This window comes from Mangifera indica, chromosome 3 (assembly GCF_011075055.1).
Source record: "Mangifera indica cultivar Alphonso chromosome 3, CATAS_Mindica_2.1, whole genome shotgun sequence".
NCBI classification, from domain to species: Eukaryota; Viridiplantae; Streptophyta; class Magnoliopsida; order Sapindales; family Anacardiaceae; genus Mangifera; species Mangifera indica.
The window spans coordinates 9,185,053-9,207,936 of NC_058139.1; the positions used below are offsets into that span (position 1 = coordinate 9,185,053).

The 22,884-nt window shown below is 32.3% G+C and overlaps 1 protein-coding gene across 1 annotated transcript; it reads left to right on the top strand.

The window, feature by feature from the left end:
- The first annotated feature begins 6,923 nt into the window (after positions 1–6,923).
- On the top strand, positions 6,924–11,580 carry LOC123210346 (calcium-transporting ATPase 12, plasma membrane-type-like). Its single transcript, XM_044628641.1, has one exon. The coding sequence runs from the start codon at positions 8,195–8,197 to the stop codon at positions 11,360–11,362; it is 3,168 nt and encodes a 1,055-aa protein (XP_044484576.1). The 5' UTR covers positions 6,924–8,194; the 3' UTR covers positions 11,363–11,580.
- Positions 11,581–22,884: the final 11,304 nt, after the last annotated feature.

Consider the following 22,884-nt stretch of genomic DNA (forward strand, 5'->3'; position numbering starts at 1 on the left):
GATGAGTAAAGTAACTAAGCCAAACCAGAAATTATGAATTAGATAGTCTCAACTCAATCAGAAGTTGAGAGACCACTGAATTATTAATTGCTTGGGACCAAAATTCAAGATGTAATAAATGCCATAGGTACTTTGAGATTAGAAGAATAGCAGCTTGGTTGAGGTTGAACAAATTAAATAAAAATAACGCTCAAGATTAGTTTGAATAGTTATAAAAAAGATTTTATGTATACAAAAATATGAGTTTAAATTTTTTATAATAATATATTAAGATCAAATATTTGATTTATCTAATTCAATAATTGTAAGACTATTCATTAGATCCGAGATTTAAATTTTGATTAGCTAAAACAAAAGTTTTATATATAAAAAGAATATAGTTTTAAGTCTCTTATGAGATATATCAAAATTAAACTTTTGATTTATCTAGTTTAATAATTGTAGGATCACTCATTGGATCCATGATTTAAATTTTGATTGTTTTTTTCTTTTATTTTAAAATCACTCAATTAGATATTACCATAACAAAGTTTATATAATTTGTTTATCCATGTAATATTACTCTTAATCAGTGTTTTTAAAACCGAACAAAATCAGCCGGTTTAACTAGTTAAATCGTAAACTAATTTACAATCTGATTCAGTTTCATAATCCAATTTAGTCTACATTTATTATTGACTTTTTTAAAATTCGATCAAACTCAGTAAATTTGTTAAATCAGAATAGTATATAATTTTTGTATTATTAAAACTCAAAAGAGTTACAATTTAAAGTATCTTAATTGAATTAATAATAATATTTATAATTAGTTTATTTTTTATCTATATAATAGAGTGTTAATTGTTTTGAAATTATATTTTATGTTTCAAAAATATGATCCATATTTGATATTATTAAAAAAATACATAATAATTTGAAAATAAATAGCCTAGTTAATTAGCAAATTAAATCAATCAAACTACAAACCAATAAAATAATTTATTTGATTATCAATCCTGTTTTAAAAATATTGCTTTTAATATAAAATTTCTTCAAAAATGTTGGATAAGTAGTAATATGGCTCCTTGAGGACAATTTTTTTCATATATGTGATGTTTTACCCACAATAACATAGCAATTCTGATTCACTCCTCTAAATCTCTCAAATAATTGAATTTTGACGCAAATTATAAAATTCATTTGTCTGAAAAATGAGTTTTAATTATTGAAAAGGGCTAAATTTCACTCCTAAAAGATAATTTGACTAACTAAATAGAGATTATATGTGTAAAAAAAAAAGAGTTTAAGTCTTTTTTAAAGATATATTAAAATCAAAATTTTGATCTATCTAATATAATGATTATACGATCAATCACTGAACTCAAAAATTTTTTTTGTTCGATATAATTAGTTTGATTTTGAAAATGGTTTTTTAAAGGATAAATAAGATTTATCCTTTAAAAAAAGAAGTGCCAAATATTTTATGAGTGCTCTTGCTCAGCTCATATATGTCTCTATCATAAAACATCCTGAAAAATAAATAGCCAAATTAATGCAAATATCCCAGACATGTTCTTGTCAACTCAAATCAAATGGAAAATTAATTAAAATAAGCAAAATTTTAAGCGTTTATACGTTTTTAGGCCACCCTAGAAAAATTTTATTAAAATAAGCAAACCATATTTTTTTACCCTTTTTACCCTTATATTGAAAAACCAAGTAAAAATATTTTTTCTGAGAATATGCGTCGGTTTATGGTGGTTACGATGGTGGCTAGGGATTTTACAGTGAAACCCTAAATATGTTGAATTATGTATATGGATGTTTTTGAATGTTTCGAACGCTTAAAATGATGTAGTTTCGATGTTAATGGATGTCTGGAAGTGTAGCCGTTGAGAGACAAAAGCGTGCAAATTTACAGTGTCGCGCAAACTGCGCAAATGTACAATGCCGCGCAAACACTGTTCACATCGCTCAAACCGCTTGTAAAATCGTGCAAAAATCCTGTTCACAGACTATGATATCTACTTTTGAGCGGTGTGAACAGTGTTTACGTGATTTGCGCAGTTTGCACGGCACTGTACATTTGTGCAGTTTACGCGACACTGTAAATTTGCACGCTTTTGTCTCTCAACGGCTACACTTCCAGACATCCATTAACATCAAAACTACATCATTTTAAACGTTCGAAATATTCAAAAACATCCATATACATAATTCGACATATTTAGGGTTTCACTGTAAAATCCCTAGCCACCATCGTAACCATCATAAACAGACGCACATTCTCAGAAAAAATATTTTTACTTAGTTTTTCAACATAAGGGTAAAAAGGGTAAAAAAATACGGTTTGTTTATTTTGGTAAAATTTTTCTAAAGTGGCCTAAAAACGTATAAACGCTTAAAATTTTGTTTATTTTAATTAATTACCCCAAATCAAATCTTTAGAATCTCATAGCTCTCCATTATTATCACCCTCGATCAAAATTTAAAAAAAAAAAAATCATATTTATGTTTTTCAAATTTATTTAAGTTTTTGTTGTATATATTAAAGTAGTTAATATATTATATTTGTGATTTTTTTAATAGTTGGTTAATTTTAATTTTACTTAATTATATTATTTAATATATTTATATTGTGTTTAAAAGGTTAAAAAAATAGATTTTTTTTTGTGGGTACAGGGATGGGATTTTTCCCCGCGGGGATGGAGAGGGGATGGGGAGAGGATTTTTCTTTGTGGGGAGAGGACGGAGAATTATTTTTATCCTCGTAGCGGGGACGGGGATTGATATCCCCTATGGGGACGAAAACGGAGATTGAGATCCCCTCCACATTGTCATCCCTAATATTGGTAAGTATAAATAAAATATTATGTTTTATGATTTAAATAACAATAATTCATTTTTTTTATTGATTACAAAATATTAGAAGTGAATAATTTTTTTTAAATTTAAACTGTAAATTAAACATATCAAATTATATATTTTCATGGTTAGTACTCTAAAATAGTTTAATTTAATTTAAAATTTTGTCAAATTGTTTTTTTTTTTTAAATTTTGAATTAAAAAATATGTTAAAACACACTAAATCAGATGGTGGATATCCTTAAAGGTCATGGAATCGATATTTCAAATTGTTATCATTGACGCAATTTAAAGACTTTGTAAATGCTGACATTTCAGATAAACCGTAGCACACGGTCTTGGAAAAAATTTAGTGGGATTTAAACGTGGTCTTCATTGTTTCTCACGTCTGTAATGTGTCATCATCTTTTTGTTTTTGGTCTTTGCCTTTTTGCGGTAGTCAATAAATCACGCCGGCAATAATGCCTAATTTCCAGTGTCTGAGCCAATTGGAAGCGAAAATGGTGTGATATTGTCTAAGGTTCAAGGGAAAAGGACTATTTCCCACCCATGTTTTATTCGTTTCTCAATCACATATCCACGTCAGATGAAAAATCTAATCACTCATCCAAAATTTAATCAGTTTGTTTTCACCCACATCTGCCGTTAAATTTTCCATTAAATAGAGGGGTAAAACCGTCATTTTACTGTTTATATTCCACTGATTTAATTCGATCTCATTTTCCCCCTTCGATTTTAAAAGTTACACTTTACCCCCATCTCTAAACTTTAAAAAGTAACTTTCACCCCCTCAAATCCCTAATTTTTTTTTCATTTTCCCTCCGGCCACCGGCGACGACGTGGCTGGAGGGAGAGTGACGAGGGCTCGTCCATTCTCTAGACGACGCTCGTCCCTAGAATGGACTACAATCGTCCATTCTCTGGACGACGGAGCGTCGTCCATTCTCCGGACGACTCTTCTTCGTCGAGATCTGGACGACGAAGCGTCGACCGTTCTGGACGACGGTCGTCCTTCTTGGACGACGATCATTATCCAGAGGTGGTCGACCTCTGGACGAAATCTTCTCAGTCGTCGCTGGAAAAAGTGGCTGCATTTCAGGGGGGAAAAGTAAATTTTTTAAAACTTAATTCAGGGGACAAATGTTAGTTTTTCAAATTAAATAGAGAAAATGAGATAAAATTTTAATTATTTAATATTATTGATAAAATTACTAATTTATCCCTTAATCTAACTAAAAAAATGTGGGTAGAACAAACAAATTAAATTTTGGATGGATGATTAGATTTTTTATCTGGTATAGATATGTGATTGCGAAACGGCTAAAACATGGGTGGGAAATAGTCCTCTGCCCAAGGTTCAATAAACGGTTCATCACAGAAGTTGCAGGGAAACTACACTGACAACAACTGACGGAGAAATTTAATGCTTGTTTTCATTGCATGCATTTTCTTCCATACATGTGGAAGGCTTTTTCTTTTCTCTGACTTCATAATGTCTAAGTTAATGTCCTGAATGACGGAGAGATATGATTGAAAATTAGCAAACCCGGTTTCCGGGAAATTTCCTATGAAATTACGCTGAAAAGAAAGCCTGTGGTTAGACCTGGCCACGGGCCGGTTTGGGCCATGAATCAGATCGAAATTGGGTCTGAATAAAATCGAAATCGAAATCGGTAAATCCGGAATTGGACTGAACCGAAACTGGAATCAGGGTTTTGTAGTTCAATTCCAATTTATATAAATTAGAACCGTAAAACCGCCGATTCACACTGATTTATGAACCAACGGTTTACTGGACTAAACTGAACAAAATTTAACTTTTTTTTTGAATTTTTTTGAATTTTATTTAAACAGCCAACGGTTCCCTTGAACCGTTGGCTTGCTGAAGTTTGAAGAAAAACTGCAGGGGACAATTTTCCGCGATCCCCTGCAATTTCTTAAATTACCTGCAAATTTTTCATAGAGTCCTCTGCAATTTCTTAAATTATTTTACCCCCCTTTTTTTTAATTTTTTCAAATTTTTTTTTTCTATATATATACCAATTCAAATTTAATTCTCTCAAATTTCAATCGCTCTACTACTCTCACTCTCAATCCTTCAAACTTTCATTCTCATTCTTTCAACTCTTAATACTCTCTTAATATTTCAATTCAATTAAATTCTCTTAAATTTAATTAAATTCTTTCTTAATTTTTTATTAATTCCAATTTCTATTTTTATTATACAATTCATAATTAATTATAGAATTTATTTCTATAATTAAATTTATTTATTATTTTTGTATTATCTTTCCTAATTAATTATATAATTTATTTATATAATTTATTTTATTTACTTTTTTATTATCTTTTATAATTAATCAAATAATTTATTTATATAGTTAATTTTATTTATTATCAAAAAATGGTAAGTAATGAAAATTCTTCCGATAATAAGAGATTTGGTCAATATTTACATATATCAAATGTGAATGAAAATCAACTTATAGACCCTAAGAAGATATGTAAGAAGCTTAATTGAAAAATTAAATCCAAACCTCTCTTTTAATTTTTAATTATTGTAATTAATAATTTAAAAATTATATCAAGATCATGTATTAAAATTGACGGTTCAATATCGGTTTCGAATCGAAATCGTCGGTTCCAAACCAGGGCTATGAACCGGAACCGTCAGTTTCGAACCGTAGACGAACCGTTCTATTACGGTTTCAGTTCAAGGTCTTTATGTTTTCGAATCGTGAACTGGCAATTTCGAACCGAAACTGGCGGTTCACGAACCGTGGCCAGGTCTACCTGTGGTGGAAATCAATGCCACGTAATTCATATATTTAAAAGGCTAAACGACTGTTTTCTATCATAGGTTTGGTATAAATTTAATTTTTTATTTGATAATTATTAAAAATTTAAAAATTTATTTTTTATTAAATTTTATTATTATTATTAAAAAATAAAATTATTATCTAATAAAAATATTTTAAAAATTATAAATTTATTATATTTTTTCTTCTAGATTTAAAAATTAATACTTTATCTTATTTTCTCTTACCCAGTTTGAAAAATCTATCTTTTTTTATTAGAGTTTTTATAGTAATTATCGATATTTAATGACAAGGATTACTGTGGCGTTCTCCCTTTCTTTTGTTTTCTCTCTCTTTCTATAGTGATCTATTTTCAATCATCATTAACTGTTTTCTCCCTTTATTGCCCAACGCACAAAAAGATTGAGTTTGCAACAAACCTTGGTGTGAAGTAGTTGTTTGGCCTATTTAAAAACTAAATAGCCAATCCCAACCTTTTTATACTATTCATGACTTTGATTATTGTCAAATTTAATTGGAGTTTAAACATTATAATTAAATTGGGTTTGAGTTTAAAATTTGATTTAGGTATATTATTGGTGATATATTCAAAAAAATTTTATTTTTGTTATAAAGCCAGGTGACTTTCCACCAAAGCAAGTCAAAAAAGGCGGTGGGAATTCATTTATTAGAACAAGAAGAAAATGGCAAGGCTTACGCAGGAGAAACCAAAGGAGTGTGAATGTATTAATGAAATTGGAAAATTGGCTTGGAAATTTGCTTCCTTTGTTGACTGGAGGGGTGGCAAATTGCCTATAAATCCCCCCTCCTCTCTTCATGTGAATATAGATTTCTCTTCTCTTTTCTTCGTCCGGAAATAAAGTTTTATAGCCTTGCTCTCTTCTTCTTTGCTATTTCTTCCTTTCATTTTTTTTATCTTTTATACTTGCTTAATTAATTTTATAACAATTTTCTGATTTTAAATATAAAATAATTAAAAATATATAAATTATAAAGTTTAAATGTAATTTCTTAAATCAAATTTGAATTTTCTTTTTTTAATTTTAAGCTTGAGCCAATCACCTTGCAAATTGTCAAATTTAGCTCTTATCCTTTGCAATAGGTGGTGGGGATGATATTATTTTTATAGTAATATTATATGTATTTAATTTAAATATATATTTATATGTATTATCATATAATTATATATTATTTTATTTTAATTTAAAATTATATAATTATATAATAATATATATAAATATGAATATATTTTTGTGCTAAAAATAAATATATATGGATTTATAAATATTTTATATTTTTTCAATTTAGGGGTCCTCCACGTGGGATTGATCTGACATTACCCAAGCATTTATTACACACATATAAAAGATGTGGCCTGGTGTATACTTTCCAATCCTAATTTAGCCCTTGCCTGAAGTCCTTTTCCCTTTCCACCCAACCCGCCCACGACCACATCGAAATTTTGGGTTGACCCAAATTTGATTTTACTATTTTTCAATAGCGTTTAAGATGATAAAAATCCTTCGAAAAAAGAATTGAGTGGTCACAGTTTCGTGCATATTACGGATGGAAATGTTAATTTGGTTCATTGCCTTTTCACCTTTCTTATCATTTTTTTTTTAACAGATACTACTTTGCCGGGTCAAAGTGAAATGAGAAAAAATGACTTTTACTTATGATTTGATTTAAAAAAAAATAAAATTCTTAGACTGTGCGTTTCCTACGGGAGGATGGAATTTGAGAGTAAAAGAAGTCCTCTAAAAACAATTAAAATGGTGTATCTATCTTACATAGATACATACATTATTTAATAATTCTGTTTTAATAAATTAAAATTCTGCATAGGTATATTCAGCAAGTTGTCCAAAGGAAGTTTCAGTGGAAGTTCGCCCGAAATAATAACCATGCCAATTGTCCAAGTTGTACAATCTGGAACAAAAGAAAATTCCGAACTTGAAGTACTTATTGTTGTTTTCAACAATTTGGCCCTTCTTTTCATGTGACTCCAGTTCAGCCCGGTGGTAGTCACAAACAATGGTCTTCATCATGCATGGGACCTCTTGTTCGGCCACCGACGAACTGGTAACTTAGCAAGAGCCATTCAATCTGGAGACGACTTCTTAAACATATCTTTTTGTAATTTAAGGAAATGACGCCTGTTATGTAAATTTATAAGTAATGAACGATATCAGATAGTAAAATTTTATAATAATCTTGGCATCGTATGAGAACAACCACCCGAATTGTTGGAAAAATCAATACATGAGGAAAGTTCTTGACATATTCATGCCGGCCTCTACGATTTTAACGTACAGGCAACCTTCTTCCTTTGCGGTTTTAAACAAGACAGCTGCTAACTTTAATGATATTTATTGGATGTTCAAGTTACCTACCCTTTTACACGTTCCTTTTCAACGCTTGGCTGCCTTGAAGTTGTTATATATAGACAAGGAGGGTGAGCACAATGGAAAAGTTTTTACAAAACTGAAACCAGTCATTTGCTGATAGTCTTCCCCTGCTATTGAAAAAAAATGTCTGACAATAAAATCCCACATTATGATTGCGGGACGTTACTGCTTAAAATTACCACCACCAAGCTTTCCAAAGCTCAGAAGCGATGGCGTGTTGCCTGTTGGGCTCTCTATTCTTTCCAGGCGATGCTTTCTCTTATGCAGAAAAGCAAAAACAATTCTGAAAAGTTGCACAATCATTGTTATGTTGCTCTTGATTTGCAGCCTAGCATTTCCCACGATGAAGTTAAGGATGTTGTGCCCAACTCCATTGACCCCAATGTTGATGGCAAGAAGCTGACAGAGATGGGGAAGAATAGAGATTTGGATTCTCTCCGTCTTCTTGGAGGAATAGAAGGTGTGGCCACGGCTCTTGGGACAAATCCTGAAAATGGAGTCAACGGTAACAATGAAGATATAAGTAAGAGGATTCAACTCTTTGGTAGTAATACTTATAATAAGCCGCCTCCAAAAGGGTTTATTTATTTTGTTATGGATGCTTTTAAAGATACCACCATACTTATCCTGCTTGCATGTGCTGCTCTGGCTCTTGGCTTCGGCATTAAGGAGCATGGGGTGGAAGAAGGTTGGCTTGAAGGTGGAAGTATATTCGTAGCAGTGTTTCGGGTTGTTGTTGTGTCAGCTCTCAGCAACTACAGACAAGAAACTCAATTTGATAAGCTGTCTAAAATAAGCAACAATATCAAAGTTGAAGTTGTTAGAGATGCTCATCGTCAACCAATCTCCATATTTGAGCTTGTGGTTGGAGATGTTGTGTTCCTGAAGGTTGGTGATCAGATTCCTGCAGATGGGTTGTTCTTGAATGGATATTCTTTGCAAGTAGACGAGTCGAGTATGACAGGGGAGAGTGATCATGTCGAAGTGGATTCAGAAAAAAATCCCTTTTTGTTCTCTGGATCAAAAGCGTCAGATGGATGTGCTCAAATGCTGGTGGTTTCTGTTGGGATGAACACTCAATGGGGTGAAATGATGAGCTCAATTTCCAGTGATTCAAATGAAAGAACTCCATTACAAGCTCGGCTTGACAAACTAACCTCCTCAATTGGGAAGGCAGGCCTCACAGTTGCTTTCCTAGTTCTTGTAGTTATGTTAGCTCGTTATTTCACGGGGAATACAAAAGATGAGAATGGAATTAAAGAGTATACTGGCAGTGGAACAGATTTAGATGATGTTTTCAATTCTGTTGTACATATTGTTGCAGCTGCAGTCACCATTGTTGTTGTGGCAATCCCAGAAGGCTTACCGTTGGCTGTAACTCTCACACTTGCTTATTCAATGAAGAGAATGATGAGGGATCAGGCAATGGTAAGAAAACTTTCGGCTTGCGAAACAATGGGCTCAGCCACTGTTATTTGTACAGACAAAACAGGCACACTGACATTAAATGAGATGAAAGTTACAAAATTTTGGCTTGGCCAAGAACCTATTGAGGAAGAATCTTACAATGTAGTTGCTTCAGATATTCGTGAACTATTTTTCCAAGCGGTTGGTTTGACCACAACCGGTAGTGTTTCCAAGCCTGTTTCAGGATCTGTGCCTGAATTTTCTGGTAGTCCAACCGAGAAAGCAATTCTTTCATGGGCTGTTCAGGAATTGGGTATGGACATGGAAAAAGTGAAGAAAAGATACACCATTCTCCAGTTTGATACCTTCAACTCTGCAAAGAAACGAAGCGGGGTTTCAATTAGGAATAAAGCTGATAACACAATTCATGTACACTGGAAAGGAGATGCTGAGATGATCCTAACTATGTGTTCATATTATTATGAGAGTAATGGGATGATTAAAGATATGAAGAAAGATGAGAGGAGCAAAATGGAAAACATAATCCATGGTATGGCAGCAAGTAGCCTGAGATGCATAGCTTTTGCTCACAAGCAAATTTCAAAAGAAGAATTAGAGTACAATGAAGACGGTAAGGCCCAACAAAAGCTGAAAGAAGATGGCTTAACCTTCCTGGGAATCATTGGTCTCAAGGATCCATGTCGGCCAGGGGCCAAGAAAGCCGTGGAAATTTGCAAATCAGCAGGAGTGGACATCAAAATGATCACTGGGGACAATGTCTTCACAGCAAAAGCTATAGCAACAGAATGTGGAATACTAGATTTGAATCACCAAGCGGAAACTGGAGTGGTGGTAGAAGGCATTGAATTTCGAAACTACACAAATGAAGAGAGAATGGAGAAGGTCGAAAAGATACGAGTAATGGCAAGGTCATCTCCATTTGACAAACTTTTAATGGTACAATGCTTGAAACAAAAAGGTCATGTAGTTGCAGTCACTGGAGACGGCACAAATGATGCCCCTGCACTAAAAGAAGCTGATGTAGGACTTTCCATGGGCATTCAAGGCACTGAAGTGGCTAAAGAAAGCTCAGACATCGTCATATTAGATGATAACTTCACTTCTGTGGCCACTGTTCTAAGATGGGGCCGATGTGTTTATAACAACATCCAAAAATTTATCCAATTTCAATTGACTGTCAATGTTGCAGCATTAGTGATCAATTTCATTGCAGCTGTTTCTGCTGGTGAAGTTCCTCTAACAGCGGTGCAATTGCTTTGGGTGAACCTCATCATGGACACATTAGGCGCTCTGGCTCTAGGTACAGGCAGGCCAACGGACGAACTAATGAAGGACCCCCCTATTGGTCGTACTGAACCTCTTATCACAAATATTATGTGGAGAAATCTTTTAGCTCAATCCTTATACCAGATAGCAATCTTATTGACCTTACAATTTAAGGGTGAGTCCATCTTCAGTGTGACTCCAGAAGTAAATGATACACTGATTTTCAACACCTTTGTTCTTTGCCAAGTTTTCAATGAGTTCAATGCAAGGAAGTTGGAGAAACAGAATGTATTTAAAGGCATTCACAAGAACCAATTGTTCCTCGGAATCGTGGGAATAACTATAGTTCTTCAGGTCGTGATGGTTCAGTTCCTGAGGAAGTTTGCTGATACAGAGAAACTAAATTGGAAGCGATGGTTAATTTGTACTGCAATAGCAGCCGTCTCATGGCCAATTGGCTGGGTTGTGAAGTTGATACCAGTTTCAGAGAAACCATTCTTCAGTTATCTCAACAAGTCAAAATTGGTTTTCATATGGCTAAAGAAGACTGTCTACCACAAAAAGAAAGCATCTTCCTCCGGGCTTGGAATGGCATGAAAGAAATGGCAATGTCCTGAAACAAAAGGGCATACTTAGGCACCATTTCATCCACAAGTGGCACAAGATGGAGGGTATCTTTCTTTTTTATAAGCCAAAAGAGAAAGCCATCCTGAGGCACTTGAGAATGAAATTCTTCTCCAGGAAGCTCCATCAAAAAAATTAATAAATAATAATATAATTATAATAAAATCAAGATTAATTTGATAATATTTTAATAGCTAAAGTGAAAGTGATAATTAAATTATCACTTATATTACCTGTTATGTTAGTATTAGTAATAATATATTACTATAATTTTTTTATTATTGATAAATCAAATAAGATAATAAAAGATAGATTACAAAAGTAATATTTAAATCTTGAAACCGAACGGCCCTTAGAGTAGAGTTGTATCATTAAGCAGAATTGTTGGTAGTTAAATTGATTACAATGAAGCAGGTGGTACAGCAGACTATTAATAAATATAATGTACTCTTTCGCAATTGCTCTAGAATGTTAACACTATATTGCTCGCATTCACCAGCAAATCTTTAATTGCGGTGGACAATGGGAGAGTCTCGGTTTTCCTGGTGGGGGGCGGTACATTTACTCTTAAAAAATGGGCCAGATGGAGAGAATCCCAGTGATGCTAAGTGGGAAGAAACATGAACCCAGTTCATTGAGCAAACTCTTTCATGTCATCCTTGATGAAGATATGCATGCAAACTCTCAGAAGGAATCGAATCAAGTCAATTGAGTTGTGTTATTTTTTTAACACAATATATAAATATGGCAAGTTAGAGGCCGATAATATGAGAAAATACAAAGTGGTTCCCTGTATCTCCACCCGGATTAAGCTTCCCAACAGCTGGAAAAGGTGTCAATTTCTGATGATGATACACCAGCACTAGAATCATTAGCTTTCTGTCATCTTCCCACATAAATTCTATCTTATTTTACAGGAAAATGACACTTTAAAATGATAAAATTGAACATATTCCAATCATGTACTCACAGATTAACAACCTAAATTATATATATAGCTCATTTTGGGTGGAACTTTTCGGGTTGTTAGAACAGCTTCAATAGGTTCAGATGAGTGAAGTAACTAAGCCTAGGGCTGGATTCGAGCCGAGCCGAGCTCGGCTCGCAGCCAGCTCGGGCTCGGCTCGGCTTTTTAAGGGCTGGCTCGAGTTCGGCTCGAGCTCGACTCGAGCCGAATTCGGCTCGGCTCGAGTTCGGCTCGTTTTCAGCTCGACTCGGTAACGGCTCGGCTCGGCTCATTTTTTATATCAAAACGACACCGTTTTATATATATATGGATTAAAACGACACCGTTTTGTATAAAAAAAATTTTAAAAAAATATACCGAGTCAAGCCGAGCCAGCTCGGGCTCGGCTCGAGCTCGATCGAACCGGGCTGAGCCCGGCTCGTTTCGGGCTCGAACCGAGCCGAGCCGAGCTCGAGCTCGAGCTGGCTCGGCTCGAATCCAGCCCTAACTAAGCCAAACCAGAAATTATGAATTAGATAGTCTCAACTCAATCAGAAGTTGAAAGACCACTGAAATGTTAATTACTTGGGACTTCAAGATGTAATAAATGCCATAGGTACTTTGAAATTAGAAGAATAGGAGCTTGGGCTTGGTTTAGGATGGACAAATTATAAAAATAACACTCAAGATTAGTTTGAATAGTTATAAAAAAAATTTTATGTATAAAAAAAATATGAATTTAAATTTTTTATAATAACATATTAAGATCAAATATTTAATTTATCTAATTTAATTATTGTAAAACCACTCATTAGATCCGAGATTTAAATTTTGATTAGCTAAAGCAAAAATTTTATATATAAAAAAAATATAGCTTTAAGTCTCTTTTGAGATATATCAAGACCAAACTCTAGTTTAATTATTGTAGGGTTATTCATTGGATCCATAATTTAAATTTCGATTATTTTTTTTTAATTTTAAAATCATTCAATTAGATACTACCATAACAAAGTTTATATAATTTGTTGGCCAAAGGACTATTTCCCACCTAAGGTATGTTGCATTCTCAAGTTTTTCCCTTTTAACTTTGGTAATCCCAAATACCCACTCATGCGCTGTTAAAATTAACGGAACGCTAACTCTTTGAAATTTTATCTCTTTTTGCCCCCCTAAACTTTAAAAACTAAAAGTTTCCCACAACCTAAGTTTTAAAAAATGGTAGTTTCACCCTAGAGTTTCATTTTGAAATCTCTAGCATCATCTCCAGCTCCATTGCCGACATCCTCTCCCAGAAGAAGACTTCTAGGAAGACGATCGTCTTCTCAAACGAAGACAATAGCTTGGTCTTCCACCTCTCCTCCAATGTCGATCAGACGTCTAAATGGGAGGAGAGAGACCGTCGGAGGGAGAGGATGTTTCGAGAGGAAGAGGCCGTCAACAATGGAGTCGAAGATGATGTCGAAGATTTCAAAACGAAACCCTAGGGTGAAACTGTCATTTTTTAAAACTTAGGTTGGGAAAAACTTTTAGTTTTTAAAGTTTAGAGGGGTAACAAGAGATTATATTTTAGTTTATTTTTAATATTATAGAAAAAATAACGATTTTACCTTTATTATCGTTAATTTTAACTGTTCATAGGTGGATATTTGAGATTATTAAAATTAAAGAGGGGAAACTTAGGGATACAACATACCTTGGGTGGGAAATAGTCCTTTGGCCTAATTTGTTTACCCATGTAATATTACTCTTAATCAGTGTTTTTAAAACCGAACTAAATCAGTCAGTTTAACTAGTTAAATCGTAAACTAATTTACAATCCGATTCAATTTCATAATCCAATTTAGTCTACATTCAATATTAACTTTTTAAAAATTCGATCAAACTCAATAAATCTGTTAAATCAGAAAAACTATTTAAAATCAATAAAACCGTGTTTACGTAATAGTATACAATTTTTGTCTTATTAAAACATATAAGAGTTACAATTTATAGTATCATAATTAAATTAATGATAATATTTGTAATTAGTTTATTTTTTATCTATATAATAAAATGTCAACTGTTTTGAAATTATATTTTATATATTTTATGTTTCAAAAATATAATCAATATTTGATACTATTAAAAAAATACATAATAATTTGATAATAAATTGCCAAGTTAATTAGCAAATTAAATCAATCAAACTACAAACCAATAAAATAATTTATTTGATTATCAATCCTGTTTTAAAAATATTGCTTTTAATATAAAATTTCTTCAAAAAAGTTGGATAAGTATGTACTAGGACAATTTTTTCAGATATGTTTATATTACCCACAATAACATAGCAATTCTGATTCACTCCTCTAAATCTCTCAAATAATTGAATTTTGATGCAAATTATAAAATTCATTTGTCTGAAAAATGAGTTTTAATTACTAAAAAGTGCCAAATATTCACTTTTAAAAGATAATTTGAGTAATAAAATAGAGATTATATATAAAAAAAAATGAATTTAAACCTCTTTTAAAAATATATTAAAATCAAAATTTTGATTTATCTGATATAATGATTATATGATAAATCACTGAACTCAAAAATTTTTTTTATTCGATTAATTCTAAAAATGGTTATATGATATAAATAAGATTTACCGTTTTAAAAACAAAAAGTGCCAAATATTTTGTGAATGCTCTCAGCTCAGCTCATGTATGTCTCTATCACAAAACATCCTGAATAAATCCTAGAATCCTGAAAAATAAATAACCAAACATCCCAGACATGTTCTTGTCAACTCAAATCAAATCTTTAGAATCTCATAGCTCTCCATTATTATCACCCTCGATCAAAATTTAAAAAAAAAATATCATATTTATCTAATATTCCACCAATCATTTCTCATTTTATTTATTTATTTTTTCAACAGTTTGGTGCTTTTATATTAACTAAGTATTATGCATAAACAAAATTATCCTGAGACTTAATTATAATTAATCAATATGAACAAAATATATATATATATATATATATATATATATATATATATATATATATACACACACACACACACAGTTACATACATACATACATACATGCACATACACATACACATACACACACACACGCTAAAAGCTAGGGTTCAAAGATCCAAGTGCTTTTTCTGATTTCCTTTTCTAGTTTTATATTCGTATATGATACATGCCATGATTAAATTAATATGCATCATCAAAACCAATATACATGTCGAATTAAAATACAAATAAACTACAGATTTATATAGTTAATTAGCCAATCAATTGTAGTAAACTATACAATGCTTAATTAATTTATGTGTAAAGGCTCTGTGCATCAGGGGATAAGATGCGATCTTAAAAGCACCAACCCGGTTTAGACTGGGGAAATTCTGTCACTAAAAACCCTAACAGTAATATCTTCCCACTGTCAAGATTAAGATTTCCCAGCATTATTCAACGTTCAATAAAATTATGTACACAAATAATATATATAATTTTATATACAAACAATTAGATGTTCTTATATGATTGAATATTATTTTATCTCTAATTTAAAATTATCATACACAAAATTATGTATATTGTTTGTACATATAACAACACTATTCTATAATTTCTGCCTCCTGCATTGCAACTTTGCAAGGCTCAAGACTCTAGTTTAAGACTTAATATAAGAGAACCAACTTGAGGAGAGTTGGTAATGCAATGTTTAGTAAAGAATTTCACCCAAAAAAATATTAAATTCAATATCTATATATTTAAAAAAAAAAAAAAAAAGCATCCAGAGAGATTTCATCATGAAGGAAGAAGTAAATGTTTACTACCCAGATGAGTAACAATAAGGAAAATTAAGAAAAACAACTTACTGCATTTGGTTTATGCAATGAGAGAAAAAATAAAAAATAAAAAGATTGATGAATAAAAAGATGGTAGAATTAGGGTTTTTTCGTGTTCCCAGCAACAGGTGAAGCTACCACATGATCCGATCTATCCTTGACTGAGAAGGAAGTTTAGATCATGCTGGCAGCTTCAACTGCTAGTGGTGCACGATCGATGATGTCTCCAAAGAGAAACAGACAGAAAGTGATAGAGAGAAAGAGAGAGAGAGATTTGTGTTAATGGTTTTCTAGGGATGCCATAGAGAAGCCAGAAGAGATATATAAATAGAGATTAATTGTGTATTAGTTTGTTGTTTATTGATGATTAATTATATGGTTTTAGAGGAAGTGAGGAAAGTTTAAAAAGAAAATAATAATTAATTAAGATTATGAATTAAACAAACACAAACAGATGGCAGTGGTCCAAAGCCGAATACAAATTGAATATCATCATGCCCACGCCACACCATGCAGAGAAAAAACAAGTGAGAAGTTCCAAATTTTACATTGATCACCCCTTTATCAAACTTTATGTGGGTCTCTTATTTATCAAATAATTAATTGAAACGAAAGAAAAAGAAAAAGAAAAACGCTTTAGGTTCTTTCAATCTCAATCTCTCTCACTCTCTCTCTTTTTTCTTTAGATTTCCTTTTTTGTTCAAAAATCAAACCTAGAAAAGAGAATTCTGGAAACAATATTTGCATTATTGTTTTTCTAAGTAGAGAAAGTAGAAATGAGAGTTCTCTTACATTTTTCATTCCTATCATAAGTACAAATCTTTCATTTGTTCTGTGAAAGATATTATTCAAATGAACATAGTGAGCCACGTTTGTCAGAAGCCCTGTGCTTTAGCATCTTATTGGTGTCAGTTACTTATTAAAAGTTGGATAAATGTATGCATATATGATCTCTTTATTATAAAGACAATACAAATATATACAATGGATTAAGTTAACGTTTAAGAGTCCAAAAATTTTATATTATGATTATATATTCTGATAAAGTTTACTGTGATCTTGACATAATGTGTCTTTCAATTTGTATTGTTCCTTTTGGTAGGTTTGAGGCATACATATAGGAACCAACCAATGGATGCATGCAAGGTCATCACAATATCGAAGTATCAAAAAGTGGGTAGCATAAATTATATTCTAAAGAAGATATTAAAGTTCCTAACACTTTTGCTTCCATCCATAAATTGATTAATTACCCATTTTATCATTACCATTTAATTTAATTTTTATAAGAAGGTATAGTAGAATATTCCTAAATCTAATTAACATAGAGACTGCCACTATTTCCCACCCAAACTTCGCCTATTTGTTTTTCCATCATCTAAGTGTCATTTAAACACTTTCCCACCTTTCACTGTATAAGAATAAAAAGGTATTTTACCCTTACCGTCACCATAAGATATTTTTATGTGATATTACAACTTAAACATACAATGACACTTAAATATTCATTCAGAACCATAGAATATTTTGGCTTTAAAAGCGAATAATAATTTTGTGTGTGCAACACTGAGTAGAAATGCAATTATATTTAAGATATAATTTCCTATCAAGAATAAGATATCATACTTGCAACTAGTACATGGCTTGGGTATCGAAACAATTTTTCATAAATGACTTAGAATAGGTAATCTATGTTCTCTTGATATGAATAATTGTTACAAATTATATAGACTACTAAATTCAAGTCAGGGTATGTGTATAAGGGCAAAATGTTAAAGAAATTCAACATGAAAGAATTTGAAAAGATTTTTCACGTCATATGATCTATGTCTCTAGAGGATTGGGTTTTGAACATAAAAAACAAAAGACAAGATGATTTAACTTTCATTAACATCCACTATTAGTATACTATGTTATACACACATATTGATATCTCAAGTGTTTTGAGCATTTTTTAGAGATATTGATTGCATCGAATTTAGCGTTAATAAACACTTTATAAGAAAATATCCTTATATTCCTAAAAGAGAATATGAATACTTTCTTAATTTATAAATAAGATGAAATCACTACTTAAAAAAACCATAATACTAATAATTAGGTCAGGTTATATAAGTCAGTAAAAAAATAATAAATTCTACAATAAAAGTGAGTATCAGACATTTCAAATGTAATGCCTTAAGAGGCATATTACATCGTAAACGTTTACTTTTTAACTTATCAAAACTTCAAGATTGGTCAATTCAATATAGTAGTACCAAGCCATTGGAGTCATGGTGGGCATGTATGGTCATTCAATGTTGTTAACATAAATGATTGGTTAAAGTGTAAATAAGAAATTGTTGAAGTTGGTCCTCTAGAATCAATCTTCTTGACAATACAAATTCATAATTAAGTCATATATTACAACTTCTCATTGCATTTTTTAATATGTAAATGCATATGTATGCCAAGATAGATACCCTTAGGATGGTGAATCCAAAACGATAAGATTAGTGCATGTTAGTTGATCATGAGAATATTATGTTCACGTATGGTGGTCATTTTAGAAACATCTATGATCATGATATTATTTTGAAGTAAGATAATCATAGTGTTGAATAACCATATCAAAATATGGCAACAAATCTTATGAGTTATTTGTCAATAACTTGGTACAATGTATAGTTGCATGTTATATAGATGTGTTCATTAGGTTGTTTTATCAAAAGGATTTCACATAGATAATTACTCTAATATATATTAAATATATCATCTAACAAACGATAATATATGTGATCTTCGATTTGAGATTATCAGACCATATGTTTTATATAAAGATTAAAATGATTTGACACTAACCCAATATAATCCTTAAAAAATTATCACAAAAAAGGGTAATAATTGGTTGTATTGAGACATGTATGAAGAGTATAATTGATCAACAGATGATTCATCACTCTCAATATGAGAGTTCATATCTCAGATAAATTTATTAATAAACATCAACAATTACTTAAATTTGTAACCTTAATAGGATTGAGGCATTATTCAGTTCTATATTGTACACTTGTTGATACATACGTTAGTCTATATATATAAAAAATTCTCTAAGGTAAATAGTAATTATATGTCTCAATCTTGAAAAGATTTCATATAATAAAATAATTAAATTGCAAAATAATCATATTGTCAAATAGATAAAAGTCAAATCACTAACATTTAAGTAATCACGATATCTTGTTACAAGTTAATCTAGTTTGTATATAAATAGTTGTTGGATTATAAATTTAATACGAATTCATATACTATTTATATAATTGAGAACCTATAAATCATACACAACAGTTACAATGGTAATAGATCAAGTTATAGAGGCTTTGGGTTAATCAAGATGAATCGCAACCAATATCCAAAATATTCGTATAAAGTCTCATAAAATTGTTGTACTCGTTAAATCATCTCCCTAAGGATGAGCAAAAAGGAATAAAATTTATCCTTTGGTCTAGACCACGCAAGAGAGGCTTGTTCAATTTTGTTTCTCCCTAACGGCCTCCATTTCCTTTCCCTTACTCTCATCATGAGCAAGGGAATACTTATACCTTACCCGTTGGCTTGCAGAGAAAAGTGCCACTAGGTTTAGATCAAGGCCTCTGTCCCATCCTCATGTTGGAGTTGGGAACAAGAACTTGCAATGACAACCGTGCCAAAAAAAGAGTTGACAACATCAAAACAAACAAAGAAATGAAAGTAACATAAAAAATAGCTCTTATTACAAGACTCCTTCATTAGTTGTTCAACTAAGAAAGTAGTTGGGATAAGACCGACTGTTCAAAGACTAATGTCAGAGAACAACTCCTTGAGGTAGGCCACAACAACAAAATAATCAAGCATCGTTTTCACAAACTGGTGCAACGAGAGGGTGACTCCACATTTCAGAACCACCCCTAGGAGAGTTTTCCACCCTATTAGAGGATTGTGGAACGAATCTTCCCGTGGCTCTTGTAATTCAAGAGACAACCCATAGCAGCCTTTCATTTGCTCCAACTCTATTGTTATGATTGAAGAACGTTCTTCGCATCCTTTATATCGGTTGATACGATGTCTGCTCAATAAAGAAGACACTCTCTCCCTTTTGCTCTCCACTAGGCACAGTCCCCACTTATTTGAGACCAAGGGACAGCTCTCGAAGAGGGTTCCAGTACATCTGGCTGCTTTGGAGTTTTCTTCCTCTGTACCAACATCTTTAGCGGAAAAGTTTCCCGAATTAGCACAACTCCAAATTCTTATCATTAGAGGAGCTTCCAAAATTGTAATATTGTTAATTTCAATAAGATCTCCATCATGAAAATCCCATAACAGATCCCAATTCACTTCTTCCTCTTACTAATCTCATCAATTTACTTGTTGCTAGTACTAATCTCATGAGTTGTAATCAGAGAGTACTTCGATTAATTATGCATTAAAAACTTGGATACCTGTCCGTGGTTAAGATCCATATGACTATCATAACTCTTTCCAACAACCGAAGGCAAAGATCCTGGTTAGCTAGGAAGAATCACTACTATATTTCTCAGCAGCAATTCCTATTGAGTTCAATAAGTACCAACCAGAACTAGCGTGTACCTATTCTGATATATGAATCTCATGCGAAAACGTTACCATGCATCCATACCTAAATGTCGGCAGACTAATATGATCGCAATTCTCAAGTACGATTTTCCACGGTCCTTAATCTGGCCCCTTATGAATTGGATCTCATTCATAACAGTGAATGGATTAGAGCTAGTGGCCGACAGGTCAAATTTGAAACCAGTTTATGGCCCAGAAACAATAACCAGAGTTTAAAAGACAACTCTTGTTTATTAACCTTCATCTACTTCAATTTTATAGGAACAAAATGAATAGATTCAGCTACATTACGCTGTAACTGTCAGTTTGTATAACTTCTCCGTAATTAGTTTGTGCGAATAAAGAATTTAATCAGTCACTTTTGAAGTAAGATTAGTCTCACAATATAACATTGATTAGCAGATTTGGCCATTATTTTTTGGTTCAACGTTTACTAATTCAATCTCATTATATTTCTAAACTGAATTAATAGTAGACAAGAAAGAATATCTCAGAGAGTTTCTTTCCTTTCATTGTCCGACTAATCGAGAGCTGGATCTTGAGAAGTAATCAATGGTAGAAGGAATTAAGGCCTTAACTATTACAGACGCCTTCGTCGTTGCTCATGAGAAAACGATACTTTCCCCGAAAGTCAATTAGTAAATAAACATTGATATCTTATAAAGTAAGTACTTTGAAATCCTTCCAGAGAAACCTCCCGGACACCATTACAGTTCTCCCTGCATATCACATCAGCTCGAAAGATCCAACAAAAGAAGAATAGAAAATACATCATTAATGATAACCTACACTTCCACAGCTACACATTATGCAAAAGTAGACCAATCAGCATCAGATATAAAAAGGGAGCAGAAACAACAAAAAGGAATATAAAAGCAATAAGAAAAAGGAAAAAGCTAGAAGGCATGCGGGACATCCAGAGAACAAGCAAAGGAATATACTTACAGTAGTCCTGATATGTGCATCTACCTTTTCCTTTTCTGGGTTCAGATGTGAAGGATAATTGAAACTAAAATGGGTCCCCAAAACAGGAAAGAGTGAGGCTGTCAGAGCATGACCTAGCTATGGTTAGTTCTTTGCTAGCCAAAGATAGATCATGCTGGCAGCTTCACTTTTTCCCTTGCAGACTTCTTGTTAAAAATCACAACTTGAGAGAGTCAGGAACTAGTCAACTCCATGTACAAATTATTCTGGTCATTAAGGACATAGTGCTTGAAGAGTTTTATCTCATCTTGACTCGGATAATTTATTTGTCCAAAAGTTTTACCAAATCAAGAGATGGATGCACATGCATGCATTCAAAAATATAAGGTTGTGAATTAAAATAGTACCGTAAATCTTAGAAAGAAGAAACAACAGAAAGAACCTTAAACGCGGACTATGTTACCGAAGATGAAGGTTTTCTAATAAAACTATTCTGCAAAAGAATAAAAGACGATTAACAAAAGTAAAATGAACAAAAATAGTGCAACCACATGGAGTTTAAGAAGTGATCATGCTTGAAAGAGAAGGGCAGAGATAACACAACAGGGAGAGACCCTAGAACGTGATATGGAGATTGATGAGAAAAGAGCATCAAAAACCAGCTCAGAAGGAACAACATGAGAAAAACAAGAAAGGATGCTAAAACTTCGGATGAAAATGAGAAAAGCAAGCATATGACCATAACGGTCAAAGAAAGATAAAAAACCCTTAAACCGCTGATGAACATGGGATTTGAAGTGAGTTTATAGCAATATTTATAAGGGGTTTGAGAGAGACATTGAATTAAAGGAGGATGACAAAGACATTGAATTAAAAAAAGAACTTATCATCATCATGTGGACAGCTAAGAAAGAGAGAATAGGTGTGGTATTAGGGTCACAGGTGGTGCAAATATAGGACGGCATGAAAGAGCTGAGTGGGGGCGGCTCTGAGGACTGAGCTCCGTGCTGCTCAACTACTGTAGAAAGTTTAGACTTTACTGATACAGGATAATAGTGGACTAGAGACTAGAAACCAGCTTTTAAATTTTCAAATGGGTAACTTAGGGCCTTGTTTAACTAACATTCATAATTAGCCCAGTTGATCAATTCATTTGGTTGGCGAATTTAATGCTTCTTCCCT